Raw genomic sequence first — 12,957 nt, forward strand, 5'->3', positions numbered from 1 at the left:
CACGTCCCACGTCAGGCCACCTGCCAGGCTCACCACACAGCACCACCAAACACAGCCCTTGGGCCAGTTTCAAGCACGTTCCAAACTTTTAGCCCCTTTTATCTCTTTACACAACCACTTTAGCTTTATCACAACCATTTCCAAATGCACATTTCTTAGGGATGGACAGTAAGGACCCACACAAACCTCTGCCCAGAAATCCACAGCTCAGCCCCTTACAACCAAACAATATCATTTTCTCCATGCTCAAAGCTTTGTGGCAGCTCTTCCCAACTGCTACCAAATCCAACAGCCCATCCAGGAGCCTCCTGCACCAGCCATTCTTCTGCTACAAGACTGACCTGCTTGACCAGATTCTACTTGGTGATTTTCTTTTGAAGACTACTCAGCTTTACTCCCTTGTTTTCCAAGTTCTCACAAGCAGGCCCTGCTCCATGGCTTGTCCCAGCCACAGTTCCTGAACTGGGATAATCAGAAACAAGGAAAACACACAAGAGCTGAGAGAAGGGGGGGGTCTCCTCACACAGCCATGGCTTTGTCCACCTACAAACATCACTAAGAACAGATGTGCACATGTGGAGCAGAGCGGTTCTCCAGCCCCTTGTCCACGTGCCTCTTCCTTCAAACAAAAAACACGGGGAATTTGGTACAACACTTCCCTACGGACTGGCTGCACTCTGGACCCTGTGTGCTCCCCAGCAGCCAGGGTGTGAGGGTGGGATGTGGCATTGCTGTACCTGTATCCGAGTCCTTTTGATCTCCATTTGTTCCGACAGTGAAAGGCAGCTTGCGTTTGGTCGCTCGCTCTTTCACCTCTTTGCCGCCATCGCTCCGGTCCAACTTTGGAGTCTTGGTTAGAGAAACTTTATCTTTATCCTGGAAAGAAAAAAGAGCCAGGTCAACGAGAGCCTTCTCCACACTGTGCTCACCTGATTCCCCAAATCTTGCACAGGCCTCATAGAACATCCCTTCCCTTTCTGCTGTGGGTTTGCCAATGCAGCCTCCACCATGACACAAAGCTCTAACAGCACCAGAGAAGAGCCAGGCCAATCAAGGCTGCTGTGTGGTGCCAAATTCCAACCAATTCTTGTGAAAAATGATGCCAACCCTTTGTGTGAGGCTAAGGATGCACACAGCTGTGGGCATGGAGGGAAGGCAGACTGGGATGGGGGAATCTGAGGATTTCCAAATGCAACCACACCACAAGAAAGACCCATTCCTGCTTTGTATCAGTCCTGCTTGTTTGGGCTGGTTTGGATTTTAATGTGAAGCAGAAATGCTGTGAACTGCCCAAAAGCAAGGAGAGATTTTGAATGAACATGCCAAACAAAAGTTACAGATACTGAGACAGGTGAGATTTTTCACCTGACCAGGGAGAGCTGGTTCCCAGCTCAAACTCCAGGAGTCCAGTGTGCCAGGAATGCACAGCCCCAGGTCATGCACTGTGGTTTTTTGTATGTGAGGAACAGGATTATTTTAAGTGAGCAGTTCTGGACTGACCACTGTGCCCCTGCCTGAACAACACGAGCAGCACAAGCAGCTTTGTCACAGATCTGATTTCAAAAACCCAGCAAAACCCAGACTCTGTGCTTGAGAGGCAGAGTGAGATTAAACACAAGAACCTCAGCACACAAAATCATGCCCGAGCTGGCTGGAAGCTCAGAGGAGCCAACCTAGGAGCATTCCCTTGTTTAGAGAGGCACAGTCCCTCTGCCTGGCCCTGGCAGCTCCTGGCAGGTGGCCTCAGTGCCAGCAGTCACAGGACTGCGGTGTCACTGTCACCGTGCGCGTCGCTCCTTCCCCTTTCCGTGTCTGTCTGGAGCCCAGAGCTCACCCACAGAGGAGAGAGGAGCCCCTGAGCTGCCCCAGGGGATGTGTTTGCAGCCCCGGAGCGAGGATGAAGGAAATGGGCTGGGGAATCCCTTTTTTGGTAAAGCAAGAGAAACAAACCTGCCTGACAGGGCTGTGTGGTGGGAGGCAGCCAAGGCACGCTCGGAGCCCCAGCAAGGGCAGCCCTGCTGGAGAGCACCGGCCCTGCAGCGACGGGACAGAGCCCCCACAGCCAAAATAAACACTCCAGCATTTCCTCTCAGCCCTCCAGATTGAAAAGCTTTTGCTTTTTATGCTTTCTGAGGTGAACAAAAATAGTTCAAACTAAAAAATGATGCCACTTCCACTGCTCTGAGGTGGCAGTGAGGGCAGAGGGCTTCCGTCACCTGCCAGGAATGTCATGTTGTGAGCAGGTACCCTGGTCTGTCCTAGTTCTACAATTCTATGAAATATTTTATCAAAGGAATAAAATAAAATGTGTATATTGCCTGAAAAAAAAAGCCACCAAATAAATAATGCACTTTTTCCCAGAGTGGCCATTCACAGTCTGAACTTTTCCTTCTATCGACCTGAATAAAAGGCATCTCTGAACACTTCAGACAGGAGTCTGTGAGGTTCCTCCAGGGTGAAGCAGTCAGGGCACCAAGGCTGTCAGAGTTCAAGAAGCATCTCAATGATGCTCTCAGACATACAGGTAGGTTTTCTGCTGGATTAATGCTGCCTGGGATCTCTGTGCACTCACTCAGGAGTGAGAAAAAGGGTAGGACAGGTAAAAATACAGCTCATTCTGAAGTCTGAATCATGGAATTGTTTGGGTTGGAAGGCACCTCAAAGCTCATCATGTTCCAAGCCCTGCCCTGGGCAGGGACACCTTCCACCATCCCAGGGTGCTCCCAGCCCTGTCCAGCCTGGCCTTGGACACTGCCAGGGATCCAGGGGCAGCCCCAGCTGCTCTGGGCACCTCTGCCAGGGCCTGCCCACCCTCCCAGGGAAAGATTTCTTCCCAATATCCCATCTAACCTTGCCCTCTGTCAGTTTAAAGCCACATTGCTAAAATCTCCCTGTGGGAGGAGAGACAGAGCAGAGAACAAACCCACGAACAAACCCTCCTGAGAGCAGAGGTGAGCCCAGCGTGGCCCTGGCAGTGTCCATGTGAATCCTGGCAGCAGGCAAGCTCGGGCAGAGCTCCCTGTGCATGCACCCCAAGGCTGGGAGCTGCTGCTGCAGCCAGCTCAGCACAATCCGGCAGCGGCGGCAGCACCGGCACCGCTTTGAAGCTTCATTCCCACAGCAGCACCACGATAACCTTTCCTACTAATTGGAGCAGGGAAGATCCAGACTTTGCTTCCCCCTGGAAAGCAGAGACCTGCTGGGGATGCCTGCAGCACTGGGTGGAACATCAAGGCAGCTGGAGAGTCCAATTCCTGAAAGTTTTCGTTTTCTTGTTTTAAGCTTTACTTCCCTAATTATTTCCAATTCTGTAATGAAGAATGTTGTCCTTTACTCGAGTAAAACCTGGTTTCATTTTTAGGCCTTCTCATGTTTAAAGTAAGCTCAGACTCATAGGAATCAGGTTTCACAAATGGAACAAATCCAAATGAGAATCACGAAATCCTGGAATGGTTTGGCTTGGAAGAGACCTCAAAGCTTATCTCATCCCAACCCTTTTTGCCATGGGCAGAGACACCTTCCAACAGATCAGGCTCTCAGAGCCCCATCCAGCCTGGCCTTGACACTGCAGAGAAACCTGTATGAACAGCCCTGTGTAAGAGCTGGGGCTCTCCAAGGCAGGGACAGGAGTTTGGGGATGGGGAAGAGTCGAGAGCTCAGCAGCAGCAGCAGCAAATTCCCCTTTGCAGGTGTTAATAAAAGCTGCTTTGGCAAAGGGCAGTCAGCAGCTGTGAGTGCAGAAAAAATCCCCTCCTGCCACATTACACTTGCAGGAGAGTTACTGTATGAGTAACAACCCACCTTGAGCTCCTCTTGCAAAAGTGAAAAGATGCACCACAAGCTGCTCTCAGCTGCTGCGGTCGGAGCACAAACCCACCAGGAACTGGCCCCAGCAGCCACCCAGAGTGAGATGCTGCAGGGTGGGGATGGAAGGGCTTCTCCCATCAGCACCACAGACCCTGATACCAATCTGCTGAGGGCACTTGTGACACACAAACTGGCCAGAGGCCAGTCCTCAGAGCAAAAACAATCCTCTGGGGTTTTCTGATGCAGATTTCTGCAAGACAGAGCCATTTAGATGGGGCTCTGAGCAACCTCAAAGATGAGCTTTAAGGTCCTTTCCAACCCAAACCAGCCCATGATTGTATGATTTACAAAGCCATGCAAAGAAATCTGTATTTCCAGCCCCGTCACCCTGCTCAGACAGAGCCTGACTCGCAGCCCAGTGCTTATGCAGAGACTTGCACTGCCAGCCATGGAAATCCCCAAAGCCCTTTGTTCTCCAAAATGAGCTCCAAGCATTTCAGGTTGTGATGTCAGTAAAAATTAGGCAGCAATGAACAAAACCAGCCCGGGCAGCCTGGGAAGAGAAGCCCAGGAGGGCTCCAAGGCCGGTGCCCCAGGCCATGGCCCACGTCAGACTCCTGCTGTGGGCAACCAGCCCACGCTGCAAAAAGCAAATGCTGCCACAGAGGGACTTTCCCTGCACCAGTGGGTCTGTCCTGGCTCTGCCAGCGGGGAGGGAGAGGGGGCAGAAGGTTCCCACCCTGTACCACAAAAAGGAATGGACTCAGTTTTACCCAGAAAGCTACTGGATGTGGTGAAAACCAAACAATTCCCTAAATCTGGGCCCCTCGTAGCCTTCCCAAAGCCAGAGTACAGCACAAGCACACACAAAACGCCACAAAGTTTGAATTTGTGTTGTTATCAATGCTGCAATAAAACATGTGGAGCATGGAGGTGACTGGAGCTGAAGCCCCATTCCTGTGAGCCTCAGGCACCAAAGTTTGTAAGAAATATGGCCCAGTGATGAGCATGGGCTGATTAACTCCACTGAAATGTCATCTCTTCAGTCAGCCAGACACCCCTGCAGGGTTCACACCCCAGTGGGTGACTCTGTGCTGGACATGGAGCCCAGCACTCACTCATCCAGTCTGGAAAGCCCTGACAGCACAACAGCTTCATGAAGATTCATGAAGAACCAAAAAATAAGGACAATGTTCCCTTTTCTGGAAAGGGGAGAAGGTGAAGGAGAAAAACCTCATTTTTTTAACCTCTGCCAGCTCCTACAAGCAAAAACCGGGGTAAGTGCTGTTCTGCTTGGTGCTCACTGCAGCAAAAATGCACTTTTGACTGTGCAAGAGGGAGCATTTCCCCATAAAGAGGCAAAGGCTGTGCTGAGCACACGGTGTAACCACGCAGCCAGGCCAGGCCCTTCAGGAAATGCTTCTGACAACTGATATAACCCTTGCTGTGGTGCTCTGCTCTGCCTCAGCCATGAGTAATCTCCTCCTGCTACGGGGATCTGTGGATCTAGACCAGAAAGGAGAATTATTCATATATGGCATGCAGATTTTCACAAAAGCCTCCAGGCTGAAGGGAGCAGGAGGAGCTCGGGGGCTGCCAGCGCCCGCCCCGGGCAGGCTTGTGCAGCCTTATAAGGGCTCCAGTAACCCTGGGAGAAACAGCTCCTCATCCAACAGCTCCTCACCCAACAGCACGGAGCACCCAACCCCTCAGACAGGCTCTTTAATCCACCTCCCTCTCAGGGCTGCATCCCATTAGTTCCTAAGTCCCTCTGTGGAGGGGCAGGGAGCAGAGAGCCAGGAGTGCCCTCCTGTCAGGAGCTCTGCTGCTGACAGGCAGCAGCTCACAGCCTCTCCTCCAAGCAGGAGCCCTTGGAGCAGGGCAGTTCCCCTGGGAGCTGCTATGTGATGGAGTATGGAACTCAGGAGCAAAAGCTGGTGATCACAGAATCCTGAATGGTCTGGGGGGGAAGGGACCTCAAAACTCATCTTGTTCCACCCCCTGCCATGGGCAAGGACACCTTCCACTATCCCAGGTTGCTCCAAACCCCATTCAGCCTGGGCTTGGACAATTGCAGGGATCCAGGGGCAGCGACAGCTTCTCTGGGCACCCTGTGCCAAGGCCTCAGCACCCTCACAGGGAAGAATTCCTTGCCAATATTCCATCTAAACCTCCTGTTTTTCAGCTCAAGGCCAGCCCCTTGTCCCCTGTGGTACTCAGCCCAGTGCAGCACCAGGACCCCGCTCCATCTGCCAGAGCTGCAGAGCCCGGGCATGTAAAGCCTGTTTAATGCTAAATCAGCCATTGATCCTAAGGTCCCATTAAGAGGAGAACGCTTGGTTGGCATCACTTTGCCACGCTCTCCCCCGTGCCCACGGTGGGTCCCTGTGCCTGACCCGGGCTCTGCCCTCCCTCTCCAGCCTGCCAGGGAAGCTGTGCCAAGTCCCAGCTCGGGCCTTTGAACGTGTTGACAAAGGCAAGATAAATGCAAGGCAGCGCTTGCTGACAGGCAGGTACAACAGCGTCTGCAGGGAGGAGGTCGAAGTGCTTTTCCCCTGAGTCACTGCTCCAGCTCAGCTTCAGAATTAACCAGAAACAGGGCAAAAGCCACTCAGGCTGAGCTCAGCTCAGGCCCTGGAAGACACGAGCCAGTGAAAAAGCCAGAACTGAAGCAGCAGAAGGCCTGCCCTGTCCCCTCTCAGTGGCAGGAATTGTGTCCTAGTTATTTAGCCAGCAGGAGATAACTCCGCTTCCCGGCGTGCCCCGCGCCGCTCGCCAAACCTGCTCTGTAAATAACACACAGCCTTTGAGCTGCCGGGAGTGCATGGAATAAAATGGGAGCTGATTCATATTCCAACTGATCCTCTCCCTCCCCAAGCACCTGCGCCAGCATTAAGCCTCTTACCCGGCGCAGAGCGAGCCTGTATTTACATATCCTGCACTGCTGGGCACTGCCTCCTCTGCCAGGGCAAAGGCTGGCATCTCCCCGAGGCTGCCAGGCAGCTGTTCCCCCTCCAGCATCCCTGATCCCAGATCTGCCCCTCCCAGCAGCCCCACAGCACTCCTGCGCTGACCTGCACCTGCAGTGACACAGAGAGGATGTGGCAGATGCCACCAAGGTGCTCCATGACCAAACCCCGCTGGATTTTCCTGGTGGTTCTTTTGTATTTTTCTCATTTTGTCAGTAACATGAGCTCAGTCAGACAAGGAGTTACTGCCCTCACTGGGGAGGGATTGCAGGGGAAGTGACGGAGCTGGGGCTCACCATGCTCAGCTTCAGCTCCCGGGCCTGGCAGAAACTCCCAGGGGAATGCTGAGAAACTGGAGCAAAGAGATGAAAGGGAAGTGGATGGGATTTGTTCCTTAGCAGAATTCAGTAGATGTAGGTTTTCATGTTTATTTAAAGGTAACATTTGCACAGTTTTCTGCACAGCTATTGACTGGAAATGACTGATACTGACAAGGGGGGAAAAGGCTGAACGAGAGCAGACTGGGCTCATGCCTGGAGCAAAATGGGATGAAGAGGAGAAGTGTGAAGGTATTTATCCTTAAACTCAGATTTCACCTCAGTAGTTTCACCTAAGCCACTGCCAAAAACCAGACAGCACCTCAGATCAACTCTCAGAAGGAGCAATTTCAGCAGAGCAACTCCCAGGCTGAGCCTGGTCCAGCAGTGCTGCTGGGGAAAGCCAGAGCAGCCGTGCTGACAAGGACCTGGATTTCCACCCAGAGGAGGAGAAGCTCCTCCCTCACCCAGCACACACCTGCACCATCACCACATAAGTCAGGTCTCCACAGCTGAGCGCAGAAACCCCTAGAAACACACAGAACTTGCAAAAGAGAATCTTCCAAAGGAGCCCCTGCTGCTCAGCTGACTCAGGTCCAGGAGAGCACAGCAATTCCTGGGAAGGACTGCAGCCACAGGGACAGAGAAACAAACCCAACCCCATCAGCTGGCAGAGCACCAGCACACCAATGTAAATGCCCAGGTAAGATGCCAGGACAACTCCTGCCATGTCAAACAATGCCATGGCTTCACAACTCCAGGCTCAAAGAGCAGCACCCCAAAGGAGGGCAGGTGGCCCAAAGATGTTACCTTTTTCCCCGTTTGTTTCTCCACCATGTCGTTGCTGAGAGAGAAATCTTCTGACTGTGGTGTTTTAGAACACCCACCCTTGGGCATCGTTCTGCCTTCCTTACTTGATCTTCATTTATGCTGCCATCGCCTCATCATCAACCGTCTGCAGGAGAGAGGAGAAGGGAGGTCAGACATCTCAGAGGGCCTCTCCATTGTGGGGGGAAAAACAAGGATAAACCCCCTCCCAACCCCTGCATGGCAACACCAGGATGGCAGAGCACCCTCAAATGTGGAAAAAGCTGCAGCAGGGTCCTGCCACCCTCCCAGAGAGTAACAGAGGTGCTGCAAGGACTCACACGTGGAATCACACAGAATCACTGAGCCTGAAAAGACCTCCCAGAACACTGAGTCCAACCTGTGCCCAAGCCCAACCCTGTCACCAGCCCAGAGCACGCAGGGCCACCTCCAGGCCTTCCCTGGACAACACCTCCAGGCATGAGAACTCTGCCATCTCCCCAGGCAGACCCTTCCAATGCCTGACAACCCCTTCCATGAAGAAATCCCTCCTGATGTCCAGCCTGAACCTCCCCTGGCACAGCCTGAGGCTGGTTCCTCTCATCCTATCCCTTGTTTCCTGGGAGAAGAGGCCAACTCCAAAGTGGATCCTGCAGCTGCAGACATAGCTTGTTTCCTATGCAAGGAATAGCCTAGAAGGGATCAAATCCCACCAAAGAGCAACAGCCCTGCTGCTCCTCATGCACAGCGTCCCCCCAAGCCCACATAGAGCCACCTGCAGTGTGTCCTGAACATGGGGACACACAGACACAGCCCAGGCTGCACCCCAGTTTGCCACACTGAATTCCCAGACACACTTGCAGAACCAAACAAATTACAAAACCTCCGTTAAAGATGCACTTTCTGAACGTGCTGCCATTGTGAGGTGGGAGCAGGGAGCTCGGAGGGCTCGGTGTTCCAGGACTGTTTCTCACAGCTCCTCACCCTGCCCTGCACCTTGGCCTGGGAAAGCCAACCTGGAGAGGACAAAGCTCCTGCTCCTCCTGTGTTGCCTGGTTACAGGGCTGGATAGACAAGTGCCATGTGAAATACAGCAAGGCAGGGCTCAGAACACCAGCTGCAGCCAAAGCCCTCTCAGGTGAAAGAGAATATCTCCTCTCCCCAGACCAGAGGCTGGGAAGCATCAGTGGAACGGGATATCTGTGAGGAGTGACACCGCAACAGCAACTGGGCTCCTGGCCTGAGGCTGGAGTGGCACAGACAGGAACTTCTCCCAACATAATTGTCACCTGCCAGCTCTAAATTGAACCATTTACATCTTACAGCAGCAGCTCTGCAGAGCTACAACTGCAGGAAATTGTCCAGGGAGATGGGAATTCTCAGAGAGGAGAGAGAGAAGTCTTGTATTTAGAAGTTCTCTGGAAATCCCTTCAAAATTTCTGTTCCATTTACGCCTCAGAGGCCTTGGGACACTTTGGGTTGGTTTTTTTTGTTTTGTTTTAAAGGTGGTTCAGAGGCCTCAGCCCAGCCCTGAAACAGCACAAATTCGCAGACCAAAGCACCAGGCACAGACAGTGCTGGCGTTTCCAGCAGGAGACTGCTTCCCAAGGCAGCTGATTCTCCAGCCCAGCTCCTCAGCCTGGCTGTGGAAAGGTTGTTATCCCCTATTTCATATCCTGTATTTAGGAACAAAACTTTGGGAACTGAGAAAACACCTCCTCGTGTCCCCTGCTTGACACGGGGACAGCTGAGAGCCCACAGGGTCCCCTCCCTGCTGCACATCCACTGGGTCCCTGCAGCCATGCCCAGCCCCAGGAATCTCCCTCTGCCAGGCATCATTAGCCAGCTGGGAACACAGAAGAATTATTTCCCCTCAGTTTCTCTTACAGGGGCTCATTAAGGAGACAGGAGCATGTGCCTGGGAGGAGGCAGGAGCAGAGGACAATATTCCCTTCAATATTCACTGCAAATCCAAGAGGTGGAAATTCAGATGAAATGCTGGGTGAGGGACATTTATTTACTCCTTGTAACAGATATTAAACCCAAGCAGCTTCACCTCTGCTGACGGTGGGACCAATCACGCTCTGCTCCCAAACCCAGCCCCACGTCACCGCTCAAAGCACTCCAGGATCCTCACACTGCCAATGTATTCCCAAAAAAACGTGCCCACTCCCAAGTCTTTGTGGCTGCTTGTACCAGGGTAGGCACCTATTCACGTGGAGCTTCCAAAACCTGTTTAACTGAGAAAAGGCCAGACGGATGCCAGATTAATTCTGCGCCCCTTCTGTTCGCGGAGCTGACTCATTACACTTGGAAAGCCGGCTGCCTCTCCGGGTAAACACAGCCCTGGCCTGTTCCACAGCTTGCAGGGAGTATCACATTTGCACAACAATTACCGACAACGACGCTGCCTTCCTTTCATTTTTAAGCACGTTTAATAAGTTCGTTTCGTTTTTAAGCACGTTTAATAAGAGTCAGAGGGGAGGTACAGATTCCTGGCTGGAAGAGCCTTCCCCAGCTCGAGACAGCATTTGCAGAGTGGCAAATCTAGGGCTGCAGAACGACAATTTGGCTTCAATCCCTCCTAATTTAGGAGCTGGATGAGCCACCCCTTTCCACAATGCCCCTCTCAAGCTCACCTCCCTACAGGAGACAAGCAGCACCCTTCCTATTTCACAAACAATTAACTCAGCTCCTCGCAGGAGCCGATTACATGTGGCTGCACAATACCAAGTGGGAGACCGAGTGAGCTCAACAGAATATAATCCCTCGTACTTCTCCAGGAAAACAAAGGAGCTGTTTACCCCTGGCCAGGGGCCAGCCTGGTGCACACCAGGCCCGCAGACCCTGCTGCTGGAGAGGCTGGATCCCACAGAGCCCCCTGGGAAAGCGGTGAGCAGAGAGGGGGAGCCTGCCCGGGGATGGACTGGCCTGGGTATGGCAGCTCCTGCTGTTCCAGGATGGCTGCATCCAGCAGGGACGGCTGTGGTGGTCCCAGCCCATGGAGTATTGTCAGCTGGGAGAGCAGGGCTGACACCCAGCCCAGTCACCCTGCTCTGGACTGGGGCCCTCCTGCTCCACCCTGCCCTGGGTGGGGGTCAGAGCCCCCACAGCACCCCGAGCAGCCTCCCAGAGGATGGAGGAGCAGGACTCTGGAACACAATCGGGAGCAGGGCTGGAGCCATGAGGAATCAGTCTGGGAATGAACCATGAGGAATGGCAGGGCTCAGCCCCGGGCACACCCACCCACGATCGTCCCCTGTCCCCTCACTGGGCCAAGGAAAGTTGAAAATGGTTTTTATTTTGCCCAGGGCATAACAAGTCCAAGCCACACACTGAGACCAAATATGTCTGTGAAGGACCTCAGAAGGCCTGAAAGGGATTGGAAGGGAAGGAGGTGTCATCTGCCCCTTGGAGGGAGGAGGAAGAGGATGAAAGCACTGCTGGCTTCAACCCCAGGCCATGTGGGCAGCCGGGAGACAGCGTGGGAGCAGTGGCACCCATCAGCCAGGACAGGCTCCCAGTGAAGGCAACGGGCAAACTGGGACAGGGACAAAGAACAAGGACAAAGCCCACAGACAGACTCCAGCCCTGCCAGACAGCACCAACCCTGGGCCCAACAGAAAGCAGTTCCTCATTAACCAACCCTATGGACATTCAAACTCCCCATCCCGACCCCTCCTGCTTCATGGAACCGGTGAGCAACACCCCAACGTCCTCATCTGTGCCGTGGGCAGGGACACCTTCCACTGGACCAGGCTGCTCCAAGCCCTTCCAAGCTGGCCTTGGACACTTCCAGGGATGGGGCAGCTTCTCTGGGCAGCCTCCCCACCCTCAGAGGAAAGAATAAAGAACATTTCCAGATGCATCTGCAAGGGGAATGACAGCCTTTCCTGGACCCAGCCCTCTTTCCCTGCCCTCCCGCAGAGCAGCCAAACTCCTGCCATTCAATCTGAAGCCACAACAAATGAGCTCATGCCCACGATCTGTGCACTGCAGCCTGCCTGTACCCCGCCAGCTTGGAGTAAAAAAGATTGTGGAGCCTTCTTTAAATGCCAGAATAGGAGGGAGCTGGCTGGAGGCTCCTGCCCATGCAAACCCCCCAATGCAATTAGAGCCCCAGACATTATTTGCACAGATCCAACACATTTGTTTGGTCTGAAAAGGTTGGAATAGGAACAAGCCTGTGAAAAATGAAAATTTTAATACTTTGGTCTCCTTTAAAGGATGCTGTCTTAAATCTTTGAAAATTGCCTTTGATTAATAACTCACACCCACAATTTGACACTTGTCCCCCAGCTCTGGAAAGCAAAGGAAAAAAACCAAGAGCTGAAATCTTTCAACACACAGAACCACTGAATCCCAGAATGGTTTGGGTTGGAAGTGACCTCAAAGCTCATCCCTTTCTACCCCCTGCCACAGGAAGGGACACCTTCCACTAGAACAGGTTCCTCCAATCCCTGTCCTACACTTCCAGGGGTGAGGCAGCCACAGCTTCTCAACACCACCACTGTCCCAGCCTCAGCCCAGCCCTGCCGTGTGCTCAGGCTGCTCCACCATTGCCTCCCCAGCACCTGCCCTGCACCAGGTAATCCTCCACCTGTCTGGCCAACACGAGCCACAGTCAGTCCCTAGAAGTGCCTGTGAGCAGCAGCAGGAGTGGGGAACAAGGAACAATTGTTCTTTGTGCTCCAGATCAGCTCCGGAAGAGCAAAGTCCGTGGCTTTCCACGGTGAGTACACACGGCCGGGAGCAGCAGGAGCCCTGCAAACCTGCACAGCAAACACAGGTGGTTTCCCCAGCACCTGACAATGGGTAATCACAAAGATTAGCTATTACTGAGATAGAGCAGTGTGAGGTGCTAATTCCTAGAGCCAGAACTCAAAGCAAGGAGGACGGGGAGCCCGCGTTTCCTGGAGCGCAGGCGGTGGGGCAGCGCTGTCACCTGGTGTCACAGCTGGGCTCACCCTGGTCTCACAGCTCCATCACGTCCTCACCTTCAACCCCACATCCTTCCTTACCCTGGGGACCTGTTACCTGTTTGTTCCTGGCTTTTG

The 12,957-nt window shown here is 53.2% G+C and overlaps 1 protein-coding gene across 1 annotated transcript in view; it reads right to left on the reverse strand.

Annotated features, from left to right (window-relative positions):
- ANKRD11 (ankyrin repeat domain containing 11) overlaps nucleotides 1-12,957 on the reverse strand; it is a 130,521-nt gene that overhangs the window by 24,735 nt on the left and 92,829 nt on the right. Inside the window, 2 exon segments of the mRNA XM_036390136.2 lie at nucleotides 738-876; nucleotides 7,904-8,048. Of these exon segments, the coding sequence (XP_036246029.1) occupies nucleotides 738-876; nucleotides 7,904-7,990 (226 nt within the window). The 5' untranslated portion in view covers nucleotides 7,991-8,048.

The sequence above is a fragment of the Molothrus ater genome, chromosome 12, assembly GCF_012460135.2.
Source record: "Molothrus ater isolate BHLD 08-10-18 breed brown headed cowbird chromosome 12, BPBGC_Mater_1.1, whole genome shotgun sequence".
In the NCBI taxonomy this organism is placed as follows: Eukaryota; Metazoa; Chordata; class Aves; order Passeriformes; family Icteridae; genus Molothrus; species Molothrus ater.